We start from the raw sequence: 22,727 nt of genomic DNA, 5'->3' as shown, positions 1-22,727 counted from the left end.
GGAATAAAAGAAAGGAATGAAGCGCTAAGGTGGTCGTTCTTGTCGCACTGATGTTGTTTTACCCAGGACTGCGAAGGCTGTCCGATGTTCTTGCAGGAGAAGGGGAAATGGAAATTAGAATATAGTTCCAACAATCCGATCTGTTCTGGAAAATTTCCCATCAGTCGAAAAAAGATTTAACATTTTAGATGACCTTAAAAACCAGTTTCTATACTGAAAACGCTGGCTGACGCTACCAAATTTTAATTTTAGACACAAGAAACGTAAATTTTTGAAGTAAACAAACAGGTAGATATTGATGATCTAGTAGACTTTAAGTTGTAACTTATTGCAATGTTGTACAATAATCGAAAACGTTCTCGTGTGATCGATCACTGTACGAGATTCTTTTACTTGAATCGAATCTACAATTATAATTGACTAATTATCTTAATGGACTTAGAGTACCCTCATTGACGTGAAGGACGAACGGCAACATGGTAATCGATAGCGTGTGTCAACTGCACAATCATTGTTTTATCAACTAGGCAATTTGCCGATAGATTATTCTTGCCCTAATAGCGCAGCAGTCGCCCTCGATTGCAAGAGAAACTCAGCTCACTTCACCTCAAAGAAAGTAAGTCGACGGATCAAATTTTCAAAAATGAGCTCTACTCAAATATCACATTTCTTCTCTTACGCATGCGCAGAATGATTCGACCAGACTTCCTAGATCTGAATGAACATAAATACCATCAAACCATCAAAGCCATTTTCGAGAATTCCCTAAAAACGGGGGACCAAAATTCAGTGAAGTGATTCCTCTAGAGGAGCGATTTGTACAGTACTTGTGGATTCTCTGGGCGCGCGAACAAAGCTGATTTGAGTTTGACCTTCCTTACGGTTTAACGATTTTCCAAGTTTTGAGCCTCAAGCACGGCCTCTATTCAAGAGACCTACGGCCAACTGATGTGCAGTTTGGCGGTTAGTTTTATGGCTAAGTCATAATGGTAACAATCGCTGTGAGAGAAGTTTTAGGAGAATAGCCACTTCTCTTAGATAAGAGAAACTATTTTTTTTTTAATGATTTAAGGCGTGTTAACATCTAAGGTTATTGGCGCCCCGAGCTTTTTTCAGTGCACTGCCGGCCTCCGGACAGTGTTCTCTCGTTTCAGACAACACTGTCCATCACCGGACAGTGAGCTGTAAGAAGCTCCTAGGAAGAGAAAATCTATGAGTCAGCAGCTGGATTCGAACCCGGGACCTCAGCGTGGGAGTCCAGTACGCGAACCGCATAGCTAATCCCTCCCCTGAGAAACTAATATTTATGCAAAAACATTGGCTCTAAGAATCAACAAGTTCTATTAACCACCGCTTTGGGGGAATTCCTGCGGTTGTTTTATTTGGATTGTGACCTCAGCATCTCAGCTGGAGCAAAAAGGTCAGAGTAGTGGGGCGTCGCTTTCTTATTCTATATATACAGAACTAACTGGTCTCCGGTGAAACTAATTCCGTGATCACAATCAACACGACAACATGTTCAGAACAACAATCTTCCTCACTCTATTGGTGGTAGGATGCGCCTGGGCGGCCAGCACCTACACCACCAAGTACGACAACATCGATCTGGACGAGATCTTGAAAAATCCAAGGATCTACAAGAAGTACTTTGACTGTCTGGCCCACAACATCCAATGTACTCCGGATGGCAAGGAGCTCAGGGGTGAGGTTTTTTAATTGTCTTGATAACCGTAATTAAAGTCAATTATAAATTATCAATTAGCTTAAGGGTGCTAGAACATTCTCTACCAAGTCTTCGATCTTGGCCCATTTTGGAAATGCAATTCCTAACGGAAAGTTTTGATGTAAGATCGCAGAAAATTAGAATTATTTCACCTAAGTGCCACCAGGGGATGGACAGACTGGACAAGGTTTACTAGTGAATATCGGCGAGGATTACTGGTCACGCTAAATTATGAAAACAAAAAAGATTTCACCAAGACAAATATCCATTTTAATGTTCGTTGAGTTCGTAAAATGATGTGTGAGTAACTCTACCACAAAAACGAAAACTCTGAGGAACTTACAAATTTCTATTTCCTTTGGGTGTAGATTTTGAAAAAGGTTACGATTTTTTTAAAACCTGAATATTTTGCGGTAATGATCAAAAAAGGTATTTACAGAAAAACGTTTACTTTTGTCCTACGTACGGTAAATTTCCTGCACCTACACATGCTAGAGAATGTGATTATATTGCGAATAATCTTGGGGTTGTATTAGTGCAGAGAAAAATAATTGGAAGCAATAAATATATCAAGTTGGTAATCTTGAGGAGATAGTTTTCAAGTTGTTACCATAAGTGGCACATTAAGATGACATTTTTGGTTTCAAATTTACGTATTTTATGGAGAGTAATATTTATAATGCTGATAAACTGTTTTTAAATTGTTCTCGGTCACTCATTATTGCTTATTATCAAAATACGACCATTTAAAAGAGAAATAATGTTCACAAGTTCACGAAATATTACTTAAAAACAGAAATGGGTTGAGAATAACCTTAAACTAACAAAGAAAATAAATGGTTAAACATTTCTCTAAAATATAACCTCAAGCAATTTGGATTACGTAGTAGATCTATTTTTCATCACACGTTTGATGAAATGATTCGATCCACATTCGATTATGAAACGATCTCCCATTTGACTTAAAGAAGCTTTCAGCAAGATTTCAAACGGTGCTGAGCTTGAGCAGCTTTGTTTAAATTCTCTTACCCTCGTAAATTTTCATAATAATTTTGCGTTATCACTGGAAATACAGTGTTAACTAAGAAAATGTTTTTAAAATAGGTCAGTGATTGACTAAATCTATATAAATATCCACCTTTACTCAAATACGGTCAAATTAGGTTTTGATAGCTTTTTTATGAAGATAAGGTTATGTGGAAATTTGTTATTCGTAAGTTCCACTAAACGAAATCTACATTATTCTTGTTCAATGTAATGAAATGAATCTACTAAAGGAAGTAAACACTTAATAATTTGTCCATCGTTACCATAGCAATAATTACACAAGAGAAGGTTGTGCCTCAAACGAACTAAATTTTTCTTGAAGTACATTAACATAATTTTTTTTGCAGACATCCTGCCAGACGCTCTGAAAACTGCCTGTTCCAAGTGCACTGAAAAGCAGAAGGTCGGTTCAGAGAAAGTTTTCAAATATTTGTTGGATAACAAACGCGACGACTACGAAGTTCTGGAGAGGCAGTTTGACCCAACCGGCATCTACCGCAAAAAGTACGCCCAAGAAGCTAAGAAACACGGAGTCCATGTTTAACTTTCTGTTTACATATTTATTGTCCAAACTTAATTTATTTGTAATATAATTTTCAATAGAAATAAATAAAAAATTATCCCTAAAATCTGTTTGTGTCGTTTCTTTTGTATCAAGTGCTTCATTGTATCCACTTTCAGTTTGTTGTTTATCTTAAACACATTTCTAGCGAGAGTGGGGCTTTTTGTCTTCTTGAATCTTAGTGAATGAAACTAGTACGTCAGAAGTAAAGTAGCCACGATGATTCACAGAGGTTACAATATTACAGGTGCAATAAAATAAACAACATAAATTAATTTACATAAACAAAAAGCTCTCACTTAGCTCGCAGTTTCCCAGGCGTTCCAAATTTAAAATGCTCTTTCTTAAAATAGAGGGGAACCAATTAAACTGGTTTTGTTGTTTATCCACTATAATTTACTTCACTAATAGTTACTTACTACTCAATAACTGAGGCGATTTATGTTTCCTCGTCGAGCGTCTCAGCTCCCAAGATAAAGGAAATCAAAATACTTCATCAAAATATCTAGGTAACATGGGGTAGAAAGTATTCTGGAACAGTAGAGTTACTTCTGAACAGAACATTGGCTGAAAACGAATCAGCTGATATGTTATTGAACGAAGCTAAATCTAAAAACACTAAATTCAGCAATTAAGAAAATTGTAAGGCAAAGGTAGTAGTAATTGCCTGTTTTTTCAGGCGCGCTTTACGTCCAACTACCAATTAGGTGTCGTGAACGGAGGCGACTAGTAAACATACTTTACTGTATATTTCTTTTTATTAACCATTAAATAAAATCCAAGGCATAAGACCGGGAATCGAACCCAGTACCACAATACACATTAGCTTTGCAGGTCTCGCCTCTTAACCGCTCGGCTACCGTGGCGCCTAAGCAAAGGAAACGGCATGTTTTTGAGAATGACGTTGGCCAGTCACCTTTCATGGAGAATTCTCTTAAATAAACTGAGCAAAAAGCTGTCTCAGGTAAATTTATTTATTGAGTAAATACAGGGAGGAGATTTCTGTAAATGTTTGAGAATGGCCTATTTTGCAGTGATCGAGATGTGGGAAGCCACACTTTAATATTCAAGTTAAGCTTCTATAATATTCAAATTGCAAAAGAAAGTAGTTAATGTACAATGATGCGAAAAATAGTTCGTGATAGTGGGGGCCCTTTAACAGTTTATTATAATGACTTTGCCAACACTGTATGTTTTTAAGTTGGCAATAAAAAATCAGAAAAATAATTCAATCAGGAAATCTGATGTGGCAAACATTTTTACTGTACAAGGAGCAAAAAAAAAAAAACATTTACTTTCTGCAAGACTAATATAATCAAGACTTACTCTTATTTTGACTTACAGCATTGAATTTGTAATCAAATTCCTGAGGATGTTAGACCGTTGCACTTAAATGACCAGAAGAAAAATTAGTAAATTTGTAATCCCAACAGTGTGCATGGGAACAGCCTCTGATACAGGATATTTCAGATGACGATGGCTGCACTTTGTCTGTGAGGGGAAAGGGGAAGTAACAGCGGCCTGATTCCCCCTATTTATGAAGAAATGGTAAATAAAAGGAATAGAAGTACCTCTAAGTTGAGATTGCCATTTAACTTGTTTTAATGTTTCTATTAAAAAGTTGTAAGTAGAAAGAATTAAAGATAAGTAAATAATAAAGACATAAATAAACTAAATAGTAGAGTGGCCTTCGGTTTCTGACGTCACCGGCAATTTGCTAATTATCTCTTTATTCATCGAAAGCACCACTTAATCAAGTTGATTGATTTAATAACTTTGTATACTATCCAAGAGGCACTATTGCTGCCTATCGGAGGCTGTCAGAGATTCCAGTTTGCTTGGAAACAGTTAATTGCTGTTGGATATCTTTAGAATGAAAGTCAAGAGAACACAGTCTATGAAGAATATAAAACTAATTTTATGCAAATACAATAGCATTATTTTACCTTGCGGAAGAGCTAGATCCAACAAGGTTTTCGAGAAAAAGAATTGTACTAGAGGCACCAGTACCCTGGACCAGAGAATTTCCTCCATATGGTGGAGAGCGGGTAGACCGCTACCACGCGTATTCTATTGTTCGTCCAACAATCGATTTATACAGAACAATAAAAGAATTGAACTTTGAAAATGAAGGTAATTCCATTGATGAATCCTAGAATTTGGTTTTGAAACTTGAATTGATTGCAAATCTTCTTAAGAGAAAAAAAATTAAAAGCAAACTCCATTGTACTAAAATAAATGGAACTATAGAGTTAATAAAACCAGCAATAATCTTGGTTTCGCACCAGAGAACTGTAATCTGTGATACTGTAGTATCATAGAAGTAGTAGTTCTCCTCTGTGTAAAAGTGAAGGTGTCGAAATGGTTATAAAACGGCGGTGGAGGTATTTTTAGAGGTGGCCAACCAACCTTCTATAAATAGTGAGAATGCCTGGAGGCCTGAAACTACCTACTAGCATGACCAACACGACAACCATGTACAGGACGGCAGTCTTCCTCGCTCTGCTGACAGTTGGGTGCGTCTGGACGGCCAGCACCTACACCACCAAGTACGACAACATCGACCTGGATGAGATCTTGAACAACCAGAGGATCTACAAGAAGTACTTCGACTGTCTGGTCCATAACGCCAAGTGTACTCCGGATGGCAAGGAGCTAAGAGGTGAGTCATAACGTGGAGCTCCCCTCTTCACAAAGCGCTTCTGAAATCAATGAACTCTATATTTTTATATCCAGAGATAGGTGTTATACGTTTGTTTGTTTGGTGGCCGATTGATATGTGTCCGACAGTATTGGACACATTTATTACTCTAACTGAATTTCAAGGAACTTAAGTTACCACTAGCTGAGAAGTATTAATGAGCATAGAATTATCTTCCGGCAGTACGTACACTAAATGAGTAGATCTATCCACCATCTATCTGCTGCGGTACCTTCACATTCGGAAACCTGTTATCAACGTACATTTATCGCGCCCGAAATCCCAATAATCATCATTTCCGGGGGGTTTTCTAAATAATAGTAATAGTGTTCAATAATAGCAGTTAGCGCGACCAACGTAATCCTTAAGAAACCTATTCTGTTAAGGGGTACTTCCGGATAGGCGACCTACTTGCTGCTAGCAATTCCAGCAATGCTACTAACCTCTCTTAATATTAAAAAGGTGACGAATAATACAATATTGTGAAGTGACACTCTAAAGGGGATTCTAAAATTGCAGTTCTCTGGTATCTTAAAAGGGGGCCTAATGTTGCAGATCCCTGGAACAGATAATATAGACTTTTTTTTTGTAAAAATGTTCCCGAAACTAGACTAAGGAAGTAATAATGCAAGATTAAAGGATATCCTTAAGAGTGAGACTCCTCGAAGTGCTCGTATGTAAACAGAAAAAGCCATAGCAAATCACCATTCTGTCCTCGCTGGTGAAGAACGACCAGTAAGCCGCCATGCAGCAGGCAATGTGCCCAATCTATGCCGCTAACTGTAGTAACTACTACGTAACTGGCGCCAATGTGAACGCTTACCAACTCTATCGATACAAGGCGTTCGGTGACGACATTGATTTGCAACAGTTAATTCATTCATGGTGACCAATCGATTATTGAGTTCCAATCACTTAACGCACCTTTCTCCAACAACTAATTTTCCTAAATGCACCCAAATCAAACCATAAATGGGCAAGTGTTCAGTGCGAAGAACTCAGTTGAATTTCCTACGCTACAATTCACACATCTTTGTTTACCTTTTGCCATAGTTACGCCAAATGTTATTCTTATCCTTTTATTCAAACAAAGCGCCTCAAAGAGCAGTGATCTCGCCCATTAGTGAGCTATCGTAAAGCTCTGAACGACATGATAATTTCTTTGCGAGGAGATTGCAGCATCTCTCACCTAAAGGATGTAGAGTAAGTAGGTCCAATTATGTGAAAATTATTCTGGTCGTTTTTCAGAAAATCTCAAAGAAGAGAAAAATGCAATCTTGAAATGGAAGTTCCGTTTGAAGGATAACTTACTGTCCTTCACCAAGTTCCTGTCCGGACCCTGAGGTATTCGAAGAAAAACTTTCCTCTGACTTTTCGTTTTAAGTGGGCTCACCCACATTCAAACCATTTCTCTACCTCACAGATATACTGCTAATAACTCCATATTTGACGCGATTTAATATTTATTCCTAACAGAAAGCCGAAAGGCTATTTGGGCCGAGGCAGTCCCATGGGTCGCCCACCTTTTACCATTTTCAATTCTTTTTCCTTTCTCTCACGACATTAAGGGAAAGAACCAACTGCAATTCTAATCTTATTAAATTTTAGATATTGCTTTTCACTAGAAATGAACCTAAACCTAAACTACAAAACTACAGAAAGGTTTACAATGGCGTTTTTATAAGAACAATATACCCTAAAACACGTTGTAAATATAGGACGTTGTAAATATAGAAATCTGACTGAAGAAACAGATACTCGCTAATACTTTTTTTTAATATTCTTACAAAAAAAAATTAGATGTTACGCAGATGTTTGCTCAACGTTTGCAGATATCCTGCCGGACGCTCTGAAGACGGGCTGCTCCAAGTGCAGTGCGAAGCAGAAGGCAGGAGCCGAGAAGGTGATCAGGTTCTTGTTGGAGAGGAAACGAGCTGACTTCGACATCCTGGAAGAGAAGTACGACCCTAGTGGTATCTACCGCCACAAGTACTCTGCAGAGGCCAAAAAATATGGAATCAATGTTTAATGTGTTTATGGATACATGTTTTACTAATAATAAACTTCCTGTATCTGGATAAAGAATTTAATTAATAATATGACATGTTCTTCATGCATGTCCCATTCCTGCAAACTGTGTATCTTCGAGCCATATTCATGTTCAGTGACTAGGGGAACAATGGGAATTTTTGATTGCCTGCATTCCTTCTGCTTTTTGGTGGAACCGCCCTTCTAATACAATCTACAATGTTCGGTCACTGGGATTTGGCAAAATGCTAATTGTTACTTCATTTGGAAGCACCTAAATACAATTTTTTTTTTTTTTTTTTTTGACAATTCAGCTATTTTTGGATTTTGAGTCATGATGGTCAATTCTGAAAGCCACTTTCTCTCCACACATAGCAATTGGGTGGATTTTTAATTAAGAACAATTACCAGCATTTCCGTTTTGAGATCGATCGTATGGCTACTCGCTAGAAAAAGTAATTTTTCTTGTTGATCACTAAATATGATTATTTCATTTGATCCTAAATCGCCGCTGCTTATACCAAATATGCACTTCTGGTCACGGCACCTTTTCAGAAAAAGTACACTTTTAGATCTACTATGTGGACTGAAGAATCCTTCCAGTAAAGAGGTGTTTTAGATTCTGAGATTTAGATCTCCAAGTTTCGTACAGGTTCTGTTGGTATCTCCAATTTTACTCCGAAGTGGAGATCCGGCGACTTTCGTTTTTTGGTATTTTGTTTATTCTAGAAAGAATAATAGAAATAAAAAGAAAAGTTTATAACGATCTTAAATTTTTCACTGCCTTCTATAACTTTCGCTAACAAAATACTAATGGTTATAAGAAAAAAATTCTTGCTGTGATGACGTTATCCCTCCACTTTACTGACATTGCAATAAATATGTTGAATATATTCAAGTTACAGCATTAATAAATAATAATAAAAGTTGAAAATATGTATGACACTTCTGATCTATACTTTCTGCGTTTAAATAGATTTTTCGATGATATAACCTTTTTAGTAAACAGTATTCTACCAGTTGAAGGTTACTAGTGCTTTCTTTTTCTTTTTTTGCTAGATGTAATAACCTGACCACTACGCTAACTTGGGGACACGTATTTCAGTTGGCACAAATGGGTCAAGAGATAACCACCAAATAGTCTAAAAAGGTAATTGTCTACATTAGAACCTTCATGGTTCGTAGAAAAGTTCAATGAACAGTGTTTAGTTAAAGCTTAACATTGAGGTTAATACGAATTGCGGTGAACTAATAATTGTAGCCGCAGTGGAATCATTGTCTCCAGTTTCAAGAGGAAGGAAATTTTAGAGTCAAAGTGAGGTTAGAGCAACTATTTCCTTAGCAAATTTAAATAATAGTTTTAGAACCACAAATTTAGAATGAGGATACCGAGTTTAGATTCATGACCTTTGCTGAAAAAATAGAAAAATCTAAAAACTAAAAAATGAAATTCAAATTGGTGGTTGTAATTATGAATAAACCAACCCGGACCTATAAACTGAGTTTTAGTTTTACAATCAGTACGAAACACTAATAGCCAATCGACTAAAAATCGAAATAAGTATTCATTTGTAATCAATTCAACAATTAATAGCCGGCTATTAAGATTAATCTGCGGTAGACCCCAAGGTGCGCATTTCTTGACGTAGCGAGCTGCACTCCTCCTGCTTCTGCGATGACCTCATCGGGCTTCTGGCGGTTGAGTGGGGGCAGTGCAGTGCAATTCGCTTTTCTGTATATATACCGAGACAATCACCGACCATCGCAAGTTCAATCAGTGGTCACAATGTTCAGGACAGTAGCTTTCCTCACTCTATTGGTGGTAGGATGCGCCTGGGCGGCCAGCACCTACACCACCAAGTATGACAACATCGACCTGGACGAGATCTTAAATAATCCGAGAGTCTACAAGAAGTATTTTGACTGTCTTGCCTACAACACCAAGTGTACTCCGGACGGCAAAGAACTCAGAGGTAAGGCGTTCCCCGTACAGTATTACTGAAACTAAGATGCTGGCCAAATTCCACCTTAATGGGAAATGTGTCTGTCTTTGAGGTTATTTTCGAAAGCTTTTCCTTCAATTTTCTAGTAATCGGTTTCGAAAATGTTTATCAAACATTGAGACTGCTTCTCGGCTTTAATTTCTATAACTTTTATTTGAATCTTTTTCCCAGATTTTATTCGTTAAGTTTATTCGAAAACTGTCATGCTTTGTTCTATGAAGTGCACATTTAATCGTCTATTCAATATCTAAGAACATTAAAAGATTTTGCGAACGATTGCTGTGTTGAGCCAAAACTCTAACCTCGAGAAGCTGCGGTTTTGGCGAAACGATGTTTTAAGAAAATTGTAAATGCTGGTCCAATACAACACTTGGCCAGTAGACAAATTTAGTAAAAAAACTGCCAAAAACTGTGTACGAACTGTTTGCAAATGTATATTTAAAACATGTTTAAACCAAACTCTCACGTTTTTCTTTGTCCTCGAAGGAAGTCATAAAATCGGAAGTCGATACATTCGCATCTATCACAAGCTTCACTCTATGCAGGCACACCCACAATATGAGTGCCCACCCACCCTCTCTACCAAAACTATTCTCGATCTAGTAATCGAATTTTTCTGGAGAAATATTACATATCGATCTACAGCTGAGCTTTGAATATTTCAAGTTCAAAGAACAGCTGTTGAGCCGTTTTAACCTTAAAAAAAATTCAAAAATCTCTAACGTTAAGTTCTGCTTCCGGTAAAGATATTTCGGCCCCATGTCAAATTCGGAAAGTGGGCCACAAATTTGATTTCTATTAATACTAAATACTAGTTACAGTAGTTAATACTAAGTGACGATAGATTAATGCCTGGCGCTTGAGCGATCCTATCCTCCCACCGGAATTGAGTGAATTAACTCGTAGATAGATTACACAGTAAAAGAAATAAACCTGTGTGTGTTCAGGGAGATTGCCAAGTTTGAAGGGAACTCTTTTAGAAAGAAACTGGATTATATGTGCAGGGAGACTTGGGGGTTCCGGACCAAGTCATAGGGTTGGAAATGGCTGTAATCTTAACAGGAGGAAAAGTGAATTCTAGCTTCCTTCACAGTGTGCTTTAATTTTGTTTAACTAATTGCAGAAGTGCTGCCTGATGCGCTGAAGACCGGGTGTTCCAAGTGCAACGAGAAACAGAAGGCTGGTGCCGAGAAGGTCATCAAGTTCTTGCTGGAGAAGAGGCGCGCCGACTTCAACATTCTGGAGGAGAAGTACGACCCCAGCGGCACCTACCGCAAGAAGTACTCAGCCGAGGCCAAGAAACATGGAATCAATGTTTAAAAAATCACGTTCTCTGTTAATTATTTCATTGTATAAAAACGTTTGTATTTAAATAAATATTGTAGATATTATGTAATGAGCGAGCTAGTGTCAGTTTATTTATTGAAATGCTCCAGATCTGGTTTGCAATTGGGACGCCTAGAGAGTACAGCGGCAGCAATAAGGTCGGCCGAGCTCATATCTATTTTCCAGATGCTTGAACCATTTCAAATCCTAAAGTTTTATTTCTGAAGGCGAAAGGCTCGTATAATTGGAATAACAAATGACTAGGGTAAACAAAGTTGCCCTCAGAGTTCTGAGGCCACCACTTCCAGCAGGTTATTAACTTTGTTGGTCCAGTGCATCCTCCAAGAAGGTACTGGACTGCAATAACCACATCTGCTCAGTATCATGGCTCTGAGATATTTACTTCAAACGATAACTTTTCTTCACCTCGCGGGACCTTGGATATCATTCCTTTTACACTTAACTGTTTCTTTTCTGGTACATTGAACGGTACTTCTGAAATTGAAACAATAATTTGGAACTGATGAATACACTTCAATTTAGTCAAGTACATTAAAAAAAAAAAAAAAGTGAATCTAAGGTATCTGAGCAGGGTTTTGAGTGAGTTAAAAATAGAGACAATAAGAAGCCGAAAACAGAATCACAGGTTTGAAACTTCGGAATCTGCCGTCTTCTTTCTGAACATAAACGTTCCTCTAGTTCTTCACAGAATGACCGTAATTGTCAATAATGTTAAATTGGACAGTCTTTCTATATTTCGTTTTTTTAATTACAGTTCTTTCTTCGAAAAACACTGCTGATCCCATTCCAATACATTGGAATTTATAAGCTTTCAAAAGAATCATACAGTTCAGCAGGGTGGCAAATTGAAATTATCGTACATGTTAGCAATGATCTGGCTGGCAGTGGCGCATCTTCTAGACTGAGGTACCTCAGATATTCTTCGAAACAAACCGTTTTTGTGCGGTACTCAATATAGAAAGGCAGGTTTTGCAATATGGAAGTCTAAACAGAATTTAGAAGCAATTGCTGACATCGTAAGCGCCACATCGGAACTTCCCTCAGTACGAACACTCTACTTTCTCTTACATCCTAAACTCTTAAGTATTCTTGTCAGAGGAGGGAAAAGGTCACTTACGATCAGCTTGATTGCGATTCAATCACTAGCTGGCGATGTACTCCTTTAACATATGACTTGGGTTAGTACTTCGTTCTCTAAAAGCCACTCTGTTTTGTTTCCTTCACCAGTGAATTTCTAATTTTGATATTTCACTCAATCATTCAATTATAAGAATTCTTCATCAATAGAACAAATTTTCAAAGAGTTCTGAGATTAAGCAAGATTTTGCTACACAAATTTGCTAATTGAAATGTAACCTAAAATCGTTAAATTTCAACTTCCACTAAGGTATACTACTGCACAGATACAAACTTATCGTTTTAATCTAAACAGTTTTGTTTTATGAATTATTTTTATTTTGATAGGATATTGTGGATAAATATTCTCTTCTTATTTCTGGCTTTTTATATAATTTTAACAATTAATTTTGCCTAAAAATTGCTAAGCTTTTTAACAAAACTTTTCTGATTATTATACTTCTTTTTGAATAAAACAAAAAGAAAGTTTGAGAGGTTACTAATCCACTTTTAATTTCGTATAACAAGAAAACATTTCCTAGACTGACGTGTATCTAAGTTCCATTTCCTTTTATTTGTTAAAAAATCTTTTTAAATGTTTTAAGTAAAGTAAAAATTGGTTGTTCCAGAAGTAAAAACTGAATTACGTCAATATAAATGGATTACAAGCCCAATCAACTACTTGGAAATTTCAAAACTACATGAAGTGAGGCCGAAAGAACCTGAATCAGCTTAAGTTCTTTCTGACAAATCTGAAAGTGCGCTTTGATTGTCTTACAGTGCATAGGCGGGCTGGATATGTTTTTAAGTTTAGTTTTAAGTAAATTTATAAACTGCTTCAAGAGAAATTCAAGTTTTCAAACTCACGGCACTTTCAGACAAACACATATTTCTCGAGAAAATTCTTTTTCTAACAGTGTTCCCATTGAAGGCAAAAAATAGCCGACATTAATTGGTCAATTCCAATTTGTTGTTTTGCTTCCAGCCTTCAGAAGAAGTAATTTAAATCAAACAAGCACGTTTGAAAAAAACGTGACGAAATTTGTGACCTTGTTTGACATCGGAAACTTTATCTTTGTGGATGGAAACGTCCATGCTATGGTGTTTCAGTTCTACGAAATGCAAATGTTGTACAAACCGGGTCGGAAGAACAAGTTCAAGGCGACTGTCAGTTCTGAGACTATAAAAATAGAGACAAGTTGGCACCGGTCCTTCGCCAGGAGGACAGGTCCTTCCCTCATACGCAAACATTGGCGACGTAAAGAATTAATTAATAAGATTGTTTGTCTAATGTCTATTAGTAAAATAAGTTGTTAGATCAATCGACAACTTTACAGCGCACACCTCACTCAAAACAATTACTGGAATTAATGCATGATCACCTTGCAACACGCCCACAGACAATGAATATATTAATATGTTTATGTATTTAATAAAGTGGCGCTTGTAGGAAAATTTGCAGTTAACAGTGCGTCACAGCGATTCATGGGAAATGACGCAGTTCGAAAAGCTAGAATCCTGGCATTTGCGGGACTCAGAGCAAACTTGAAATGCGGGGCCCCTCCACAATCAACTACTTTTAATTTTTCACTTATTACCTTCTATTACTTTTCAAAGAAAATGCATTTACTAAGAAAATGTGGTACAGTGATGCGAGTTGATAAATTCCGGCTCGACCAGTCAGTCCACTTCCTCTTACAGCAGTTTCAAGGTTACTTCAAACTTGGAATTTGTACCAAAAAAGTTCATTGTTATAAATAGATTCTATTGAAGGCAGTTTAAGACTCACAGCTTCCGCAGTTGTTTACTACTTACGACTAACTCACTGAGACTAACTTTTTAGGAGCCGAAAGACATCTTCAGTCTTACTAAGTGGCACATTAATGGGTCCATTATTAATCAATACTGTTGTTGAGTACAGAAAACAATGGAATATAAACGTTGAAATGTCTATTGTGTTTATTCTATTACTTTCCTTGTATGTGTAACCGTCTTTTTATAACCTCTACACCACAACTGTCTCTTCAAATCGTAGATTTAAATAAACAACAAGTTTATTTACAGATAGGTAACTTAGCAATTTAGTACTATATGCTTATCTAGAGGATGGCAAATGGTACCCTTTTTTTAAAAAAATATTAAATAAATAAATTATTGTAATAATTACATAGATCTGGTAAGTAAAACCCAGAATGCAATGGGTGCAGTTTTATGTTATGTTCATATTGTTTTCTGTAAGGATTAATATGTTTGGGGTTATGGTTAAATACAGATAACACTCAACTTTGACTCAACATAAATAACATTTAATGTTCGAAATCAGAAGGCTTAAACATGCAATCGACTAAGTATCATTCTTAAGTGAAAACAGCCGAAACAATCAATTAACAATAAAAACGCGAGCGAGCTTGCACGAAGCACAAAGAGAGCGTTCAAATGGTCTCTTTTTTTGGGTGGTATATCCTTTCCTTGCCAGCGCGGGCAGCGTAAAATATCTGCGTAGTGGGGCACATCAAATGAAAGCCGTGCTCAAGCCGAGTAATTGATGATGAACTTAAAAAATACTAACAAGAATCAGTTAATTAGGTTAAAAAATAAATTCTGGAACAATGTTTACACGAATAGTTTTTCCAACAACCAGATGTACATACATATGATGAATCAAATGTTAGGTACTAGTCGATTGGTGCACCTTCTACATTACTTTTCAAACAGAATGTTAAGGAAATTAGTGTACGCTTTGGACATATTTTCTCTTTTACAGAATTTATATTTATACTTTGGACATATTTTCTCTCTTTATAAATGTTGGGATATCGAGAGTATTTTGAGGCTGAATTAGGCCGGATGTTTCTATTGATGCCCTATGATTGTTGACACCTAAGCAGACTACATTTGATGTTAAAGTCATAGATTTTCCGGAATCTTAAACTGAATTCATTTTTTTTTTAATTTTTCAAATTAAATAAATAAATATTCATAAAATATTATCATTTTAACTTTAGTATTAATCGATAAAGCTGGTTCCAGAAAATTTCAAAACTTACAAAACTCTATTCTGTAAAATTGCATTTCCATTTCCCAGACTTTCTTTACGTTTGAAATAAGCTATGCTTTCATTATAACTTTATAATCTTATTGTGTAGGCGGCAGAAGTGAAGAAACTTCGGGAAAGATACATATTTTAAAAGAATGCTTAGAGTTGTTATCCCAAAAGAACTCTTCTAAAACCATTTTTTGGGAAAAGGTTTCTAATATAAGAGGAAGGTATTCTTAGTTAAATAGGATTTTGGTAAAAGGAAATTGATAATAGTCATTGGGTATTTTTAACTAATACCAAGTTGGTGGGAAGAAGATGTAGGGGTTCAAAGGGTAGGTAAATTGGGTATAAGAGTGGAAGACAGAAGAAGTACTTATTTTCTCCAGTACACTGACCCTTCCACAACCATCACCTTTGGGTACCTAGTGGGCTCAAAGTGGAACAGAAGAAATGAAGTTGCGATTACACGATTTCCTCTTCAGAGAAGTAAGAGGAAATGGTCTGCTATTACATTACTCTTCTAAAGTGCGGTAAAAGAAATTACAGTGTTTCCTCTTGGAAGAAAAAAAGAGTAAGTGAACTGGGGGATTACAGGACTTCCCAATTGGAGAAAGAGCATCGCGATTACTCTCCCTTAAAAGTAGTTTTTCGTTCACAGTTTTAACTAATACTCGATTTTATTGAAACACAAACATAAAAATTGGCAACCTTAAACAACACCAAACAAATTACTAGCTAATTTTAAAGGCACGCATGCCCTGCGGAATTATATTTTCTGCACAGACTAGGAGCGCGCCATGTTCTTGCTTTGTCCATCTACCTGGCAAACCATCCTCAGCCTCTCTCACTCTCTTGAAGATCTTTTACTCCTAATTTAAGGAGGTTTGATTATTGTGTTTCTTGCGACTGTGGAGCTAGCATAATTATTTAATTTAAGGTGAGCGTAATATTTGATTCAGCGCATGTACACTAATAAATAAGAATTAGCTTAGCTACTCGGGGAAATCCTTGTGCGTTATTGCACTGCATCTGAGTGTGGGTGACCTCTGGGCGCTGCAGAGGAAGGCCGATCAGTGGAGGGGTATGCAACCTTCTATAAATAGTGAGCCATACCTGGGCACCGGAAATTAGTGCGATCAACTCGACAACATGTTCAGAACAACAATCTTCCTTACTCTATTGGTGGTAGGATGCGCCTGGGCGGCCAGCACCTACACCACCAAGTACGACAACATCGACCTGGACGAGATCTTGAACAATCCGAGAGTCTACAAGAAATACTTCGACTGCCTTGCTCACGACGCCAAGTGTACTCCAGATGGCAAGGAGCTCAGAGGTGAGATTGTTTACGACAATCTAGTGGAAAGTTTGTGAATTAAGAACTCCTAATAATACCGATTTTCTTTTCTGTAAAAAGTCTTAGTTTTAATGAAATCATATTTGGCAATGTCGTTGATTTCAGCCATCGCAGCAGGTCTGGGAGATTGAGAAAAGTGTGTACAGTTATACCGGATAAATTCTTTGCCACCCCTCTTTGGACAGGGCTTGACGAACAATTGAAAATTTTGTTGCTATATGCGAGGCAGGTTATGTTGCTATATGCGAGGCAGGTTATGTTGCTATATGCTGCCAAGTTTGTTTACAGTAATGTTCTTAGTCCACCTTTTGTGGCCAGGACTGATGTGAGACTTGATACCATCTTTCTAACGGACGGACTCTCCTCCAACTCGCGAAGTTTCTACTCAGTCAGATGGGCAGTGAATGGTGCGGGTTGCCAAGTGGAAAAGTAAAAGGAAAATTCCATATCCGTTTTGTTTAATCCCATCGAACATGAATAACATGAATAGAAGTCCATCATTTCTTTCAGAACAATCACCAAGAGTTAGTGAAGTTAAACACTTTTAGTACTGAAAACGTCTTTTTCCGTTAAAAATACAAAACTAGAAAATCTATGCGATTGATTCTGCTCAGTAATAGGTAAGAGTGGAAAAAGCCGCTTCAAGGAAAGTACTTCCTGTTTCCTTGCCACTTTTTCGGAAAACGTTTTACTAAAATCGAAGAAAATGTTTTTACCATCATTTGCCAGGAGGACGGACTGTACCTTTAGAGAAGTTTCCACTTGTGCACGAATCCCACTAAAATAGGTCCGCCATTTTTCTTTAAACTTAGAAAGCTCATGTCGAGCTACAAATTTTTATTGAAACGTTTTCTCTAAGGAAAATGCAGATCCGGGGGGAGAAGTTATTACATCTGTAAGTACTGCAATAAGAATAAATCGTATAAGTGTTCGACCAGATATTTCAGACTCAGAGGACCTGAAACCTATGATTTCTGTGAGAGACCAATATATCGCAAAGGTCACACGATTGAAATACTTCCTCTTATAAGTGTTAAGAAAAATTGAAATTTAAATCAGAATTAGAGATTTTATAAATACTATTAGGTTTTCTAATGTTGGTAAAACATTTTTAGACATCCTGCCTGACGCGCTGAAGACCGGATGTTCCAAGTGCAACGAGAAGCAGAAGATGGGCGCTGAAAAGGTGTTCAAGTTCTTGCTGGAGAACAAACGGGCTGATTTCGACATTCTGGAAGGGAAGTTTGATCCCAGTGGTATATACCGCAAGAAGTATGCCGCCGAGGCTAAGAAGCACGGAATCAATGTCTAACCTCATTGCTTATTATTTGTCTTTCAGTTATTTATCCTTAATTTATTTAATAAATTTGTTTTATTAAAATATTGCCTCCTTAAGATGCCCCAGAGGAAACGCAGAAAACTTGCAATACGATTTTCTATAAACTGGATATTCCAGCAATAATGTTTAATGGCCATGGATGTTTAAATGATACAGAACAGTGGATTGCTCAGAAAAGTCAAGGCTTGAGGTTGTAGTTCGTAGGAATCTTCAAGAAATCAATTTTCTTAGCTAACTTTTAATTGGGTCGGCATTGAATCAATGAAAACTGAACTTTAAAAAAAAATCATTGGCAACATTTTCAAAAAAATAGGTACACGAAAACTATAAATAAGTTTTCATGGTTCATTTTGATTCTTTAAAACTATTCATGAACTAAAAAGATTGCTTATTTCAATTAGCAGCCATCGCAATCCGGTAGAAGATCGCCAGACATGGGCGTGGTGAAGCCATGAAAGTTCTATCTTCTGATTGCATAATCCAACCGCCCACACTTCATACCTTTGCCCTCTGCATTCTGATTGTTCAATTGTTTATCACTAATTATTTCATAGAAAAATGTAGTTTAGATTCTATTACTAATTTTTCTCCCGAAGGTATTTGTTAAATTATCAGAATATGCAATAAAAATGTCGTGTAAAAATATCGATTTAAATTTGATCATATACATTTATTTACTTGTTTAGGTTTAAGAATTATTAAGTAGAATTGTACGATTTTAGGGAAAAGAAAGGAAAGTAAGATCTGCACTGATGTGGGTCAGGAAAAGCCAGTCCGCCAACTTGTCATGTTAATATGGGGTATTGCCTTTTACTGAACGATTGAACCTCATATATTATTGAATAAACATAAAATTGAGTAGGTGATTGGTTAATTCAATGCCAGATAATATCGAATTAGAAAAATAATATTGATTTGGATGGTAACATTGTGGGGTATAACATCCTACTTTCTTCAGCAAAGCTGTTTGAGTAGAAACTTTAATTCTGATCTTTCCTAAGTTCCGTTAAATTAAAAGAGATATTAAGCTTAATGGAGGCACTGTTAATGAAAGAAGAAAAATTCCTATATATTCTTCCTCCTAAGAATTGAGGAAGATCCTTCTCATGAGCGTCTTCTGAAGAGAAAAGTTGTCCATTGGCCGGAAGCAGCTCATCGTGCCTGCACATTCACATCAATCCGGCCGAGGAGGACTGCCACCTCCAGGCTGACCAATATGATGAATTATTTGTCAGGATAACGCACACATTGTCCGAATAGGTGGATCCTTTTTCTCCAGCGGAGAGTTACCTCCGCCATTTTTCAATGGTGCCTTAGGCACATGTACACGAGATGCCGCTTCTATTTGTAAGTTTGGAGAAAAAGATCAATATTCCAAAGATGAGGTGATATGAATAGACACTTGACATTATTTGTTCCGTGATACAACTCAGGACAATCCAAGATCCATCGTAAAAGTTAGTGAACAGAAAAATAAACAATTTATCATTTAGAAGTAATGCAAGCTTACTATGTTCTCTTTGAAGCTCCCTTATTTATCAGAGATTTTCTATTGGTCTATTGATTCTGGGCCAAAAACAAAAATTCTCCGCTGAAGAAATGGTTGTCATTGATAAAACTATAAAAGAGGCTTATTAAGGAAAAAGGTTGTGGCGCCAACGCAACAGGTTTATAACCAGACATCAACCTTTTTAGTTACTGTTAAAGTTTTTTCCTTGTTTACTTGTGTTTTTATAAAGTTAATGTATTCTTTGTGTTTTTAAATAAATAAACCAATTTTGTTTGGGGTACTCTGGTAACTCCTAATAATTGTGCTTCACCTTCTTAATCAAAATATTGAGTGGTAGCTCCAACTGGATAAATCCCACCAAAAGGTATTCATTTCTGAATGAAAAAAGTAAAAGTCCAATGTTGTTGATATGATGTAGCAATCACTTTTCTACAGTTCGGACGCAGGTTGTTTATAATCGCAGAGTTCCAGGTCATTTGAATTTGGTTGTATTTTCTGTTGATACACTTCTACGATAATATATTTACTTCAAAACTTTGACTAAATGGTTATTATGTTCATTATTATTAATATTAATATGTTTATTTAAATGATATGTTATAATAAATAACAGGAAATATCAAGGTTGAATGTACGCATTCGGCTTCAAGTGGGCAATTTTTCTGGCATCCTGTTTACATTCTTCTCACATGGAACTCTTTTCAGTGGATAAACTAAAAGAAAATATAGCTTCATTATACAGATTTTTAACCATGTGGAGGACTTAGAAGCAGAGTTTGAGGACAAAATAAGGATAAAGAAGGAATGTAGTCGTGAAGGACCATTGTAAAAGACATTGCGTCTTCCAAATGCTACAGGAAAGTGAATCTTACTTTCCGGCGACGATTAACTGCTCTGACACTAAACGTCCGTCACATGCTATCAGTAAAGAAGACCGTTCTTTCAGAAATCTGCGGTATAATAACTACTATGGCACTGGACCGGTTAAATGGGATAAGAATAAATGTAGGAAAATGATGTTTCACATCTACGTTGGCTTTATACAAGCAATAGAGCATGGATAAACTGGTTTGCAATAATAATTTATTGTTATTTCCTCACCAATCCAAATGTTACTTCTTTATTCTCTTTCCTCACCTCTAAACTTGTTTAAAATTGTCAGTTCCTCTCTCTAGCGAGGAAGCTATCGACGTCCTTGAATACAAGCGTCTGTGTATCTTCTGGTCAAGTAGGTGAACTAAGTGATGAACGCCAGCACTATATGACGTAGAGAGCGCGGCAATATGTTTCTATGCTGTTAAGATATATGTTAGTAGTGAACTTAGAATACTAAAAGAATTGAAACTGGCAAGCGAAACTTCTGGAATGTGCCCACCATACGCCTTGGGCCAAAACTGCACCAGTGGAGTCAGTGTAGTAGCCACAACAGCCATCTAATGGTTGGTGCACTAACTTCAACATTCACAGCTAGCCGCTGGATTGCTCTGCTAGTTCTGCTCCAGAAAAGGCGATCAACTATCTTACTTGTAAGTTGAGACACGAAGGTTAGTGAAGGTTACAGGATTCTGTAGCCGGCTTTGTCGTCTTGTAAATTTTCATCAGACGTTCTTAGTGCATAAGTTTGACAGATATCTAGGTTTTATTATAATTTATTTATTTCGACATCTTATTTTTATAATTGCAAACAAAGGAATTAAAGCCAAATGGTTGACAGTTTGTTTAGTAAATAGGCAACGTCAAGTTTTAATTGGCAGCTCCTCTAAACTTTACTGAACTTAAAGAAACATGGTCAGTGGACAAACTAAAGTTTGTTAGGACATGCGCATTTACAGCTTCAAATATTTACTGAGCTTTAACAAAAGCTACCTCTTTACATTTTCATCGACTACCCTCTACCGGATGTACCACTGAATATGTCTTTCAACATTGATGACGTTTTCTCAAAAACCATTTCCGGCGATTTTCTTTAAACTAAAGTTGCGGAATGGTGGGGTTTCTCTCTAGCTCATTTTGTTGTAAATACGGTTTTACAAAATTAAAATTAAATATTTTTCTGGTTTTCACGTAATTCTATGAAGTTTTTAATATTTTTGTTCAATAACATTATAAAGATTAAATGCTCAGAACTCCAAATTAAAAAAAAACAAAACAAAATCAAAAGACATTTAGAACAAACACAAGTACGACCAGCCGGCCTGTTCGAGGTGATCTTCTGCTAGGAAATTGCATAATTATAGAGGAACAATCTTATGGAAGTAAGGTTAGCTGGTTTCCTGCCGTTTGAGATAATTTATGCACCTTAGACCGGATGGGACCTGCTTCTGTTTCTCATTCGATCTCTTTACTTCCTCTCTGCTTTGGGGCTGCATCAATCATCTCATTATTTACCTTTTGCTCACTCCTTCCTTCAGCTTCCAACCGGAAATATAACTTTTGAAGAACCCGATTTAGAAAAGGTTTCTAAAAGACAAGCTAGTGCATGTAAACCTCCAATACTGGAAATTTGTGAACGCTTAAATGTGTAGAATTCGTTTTGGTATCGAAAATAAGGTATCGCCTAAAATTCGCCGGAAGCACGATTGCCCTAGACTTTATGGAACTGTAGACAAAATTTCCACTAGACTAAATAGATTTACCACTTTTTCAGTTTTTCTCTGCAATGGCGTCAAAGTTTTTCATTAAACTTTGTACTAATGGTTACTGAAACGAGTTATCTGTAACATTTTCCTGAAATGTGTCAGCAAAATTCCGAAAAGCGAAAAAATTCCGAAAACCGGAAGTAATGAGATTTTCTCGAATATTTCTGTAAAGTTAGCGAGCACACACACACACACAGATAGCTTAATTTAATAATTTTCTTCGGAAAATCCGGGAAAGTCATGTGGAAGAAGGGTGGGAGTGGGTGTCACAGTAAGTCGTTATTACATTGTAATTGGCGGTCTTAGGCAGTGCAT

At 36.7% G+C, this 22,727-nt stretch overlaps 4 protein-coding genes across 4 annotated transcripts; all 4 read left to right on the top strand.

Moving 5' to 3' along the window:
* Positions 1 to 1,464: 1,464 nt before the first annotated feature.
* On the top strand, positions 1,465 to 3,399 carry LOC141448681 (ejaculatory bulb-specific protein 3-like). The gene is made up of 2 exons (XM_074117197.1): positions 1,465 to 1,702; positions 3,118 to 3,399. Exons 1-2 carry the CDS (start codon positions 1,516 to 1,518, stop codon positions 3,312 to 3,314), a joined length of 384 nt encoding a protein of 127 aa, XP_073973298.1. The 5' UTR covers positions 1,465 to 1,515; the 3' UTR covers positions 3,315 to 3,399.
* Positions 3,400 to 3,507: 108 nt separating this feature from the next.
* On the top strand, positions 3,508 to 8,365 carry LOC141448680 (ejaculatory bulb-specific protein 3-like). Its single transcript, XM_074117196.1, has 2 exons — positions 3,508 to 5,994; positions 7,866 to 8,365. The coding sequence occupies exons 1-2, from the start codon at positions 5,760 to 5,762 to the stop codon at positions 8,060 to 8,062; spliced, it is 432 nt and encodes a 143-aa protein (XP_073973297.1). The 5' UTR covers positions 3,508 to 5,759; the 3' UTR covers positions 8,063 to 8,365.
* A 1,442-nt stretch (positions 8,366 to 9,807) lies between these two features.
* Positions 9,808 to 11,460, top strand: LOC141448678 (ejaculatory bulb-specific protein 3-like). Its single transcript, XM_074117195.1, has 2 exons — positions 9,808 to 10,034; positions 11,188 to 11,460. Exons 1-2 carry the CDS (start codon positions 9,848 to 9,850, stop codon positions 11,382 to 11,384), a joined length of 384 nt encoding a protein of 127 aa, XP_073973296.1. The 5' UTR covers positions 9,808 to 9,847; the 3' UTR covers positions 11,385 to 11,460.
* A 5,218-nt stretch (positions 11,461 to 16,678) lies between these two features.
* LOC141448677 (ejaculatory bulb-specific protein 3-like) lies at positions 16,679 to 18,305 on the top strand. The gene is made up of 2 exons (XM_074117194.1): positions 16,679 to 16,903; positions 18,040 to 18,305. The coding sequence occupies exons 1-2, from the start codon at positions 16,717 to 16,719 to the stop codon at positions 18,234 to 18,236; spliced, it is 384 nt and encodes a 127-aa protein (XP_073973295.1). The 5' UTR covers positions 16,679 to 16,716; the 3' UTR covers positions 18,237 to 18,305.
* Positions 18,306 to 22,727: the final 4,422 nt, after the last annotated feature.

Source organism: Rhodnius prolixus, unplaced genomic scaffold, assembly GCF_049639745.1.
Source record: "Rhodnius prolixus isolate KJV_2025 unplaced genomic scaffold, Rpr scaffold_2, whole genome shotgun sequence".
NCBI classification, from domain to species: domain Eukaryota; kingdom Metazoa; phylum Arthropoda; class Insecta; order Hemiptera; family Reduviidae; genus Rhodnius; species Rhodnius prolixus.
This window is presented reverse-complemented; position numbering and strand designations above follow the sequence as displayed.

What these genes read in the sequence shown, in the direction of transcription:
- LOC141448681 (XM_074117197.1), top strand. Translation starts at nt 1,516, where the DNA reads ATGTTCAGAACAACAATCTTCCTCACTCTATTGGTGGTAGGATGCGCC. An exon ending in GGATGGCAAGGAGCTCAGGG is followed by an intron (nt 1,703 to 3,117) that starts GTGAGGTTTTTT and finishes TTTTTTTTGCAG; the next exon opens with ACATCCTGCCAGACGCTCTG.
- LOC141448680 (XM_074117196.1), top strand. Translation starts at nt 5,760, where the DNA reads ATGCCTGGAGGCCTGAAACTACCTACTAGCATGACCAACACGACAACC. An exon ending in GGATGGCAAGGAGCTAAGAG is followed by an intron (nt 5,995 to 7,865) that starts GTGAGTCATAAC and finishes CAACGTTTGCAG; the next exon opens with ATATCCTGCCGGACGCTCTG.
- LOC141448678 (XM_074117195.1), top strand. Translation starts at nt 9,848, where the DNA reads ATGTTCAGGACAGTAGCTTTCCTCACTCTATTGGTGGTAGGATGCGCC. An exon ending in GGACGGCAAAGAACTCAGAG is followed by an intron (nt 10,035 to 11,187) that starts GTAAGGCGTTCC and finishes AACTAATTGCAG; the next exon opens with AAGTGCTGCCTGATGCGCTG.
- LOC141448677 (XM_074117194.1), top strand. Translation starts at nt 16,717, where the DNA reads ATGTTCAGAACAACAATCTTCCTTACTCTATTGGTGGTAGGATGCGCC. An exon ending in AGATGGCAAGGAGCTCAGAG is followed by an intron (nt 16,904 to 18,039) that starts GTGAGATTGTTT and finishes AAACATTTTTAG; the next exon opens with ACATCCTGCCTGACGCGCTG.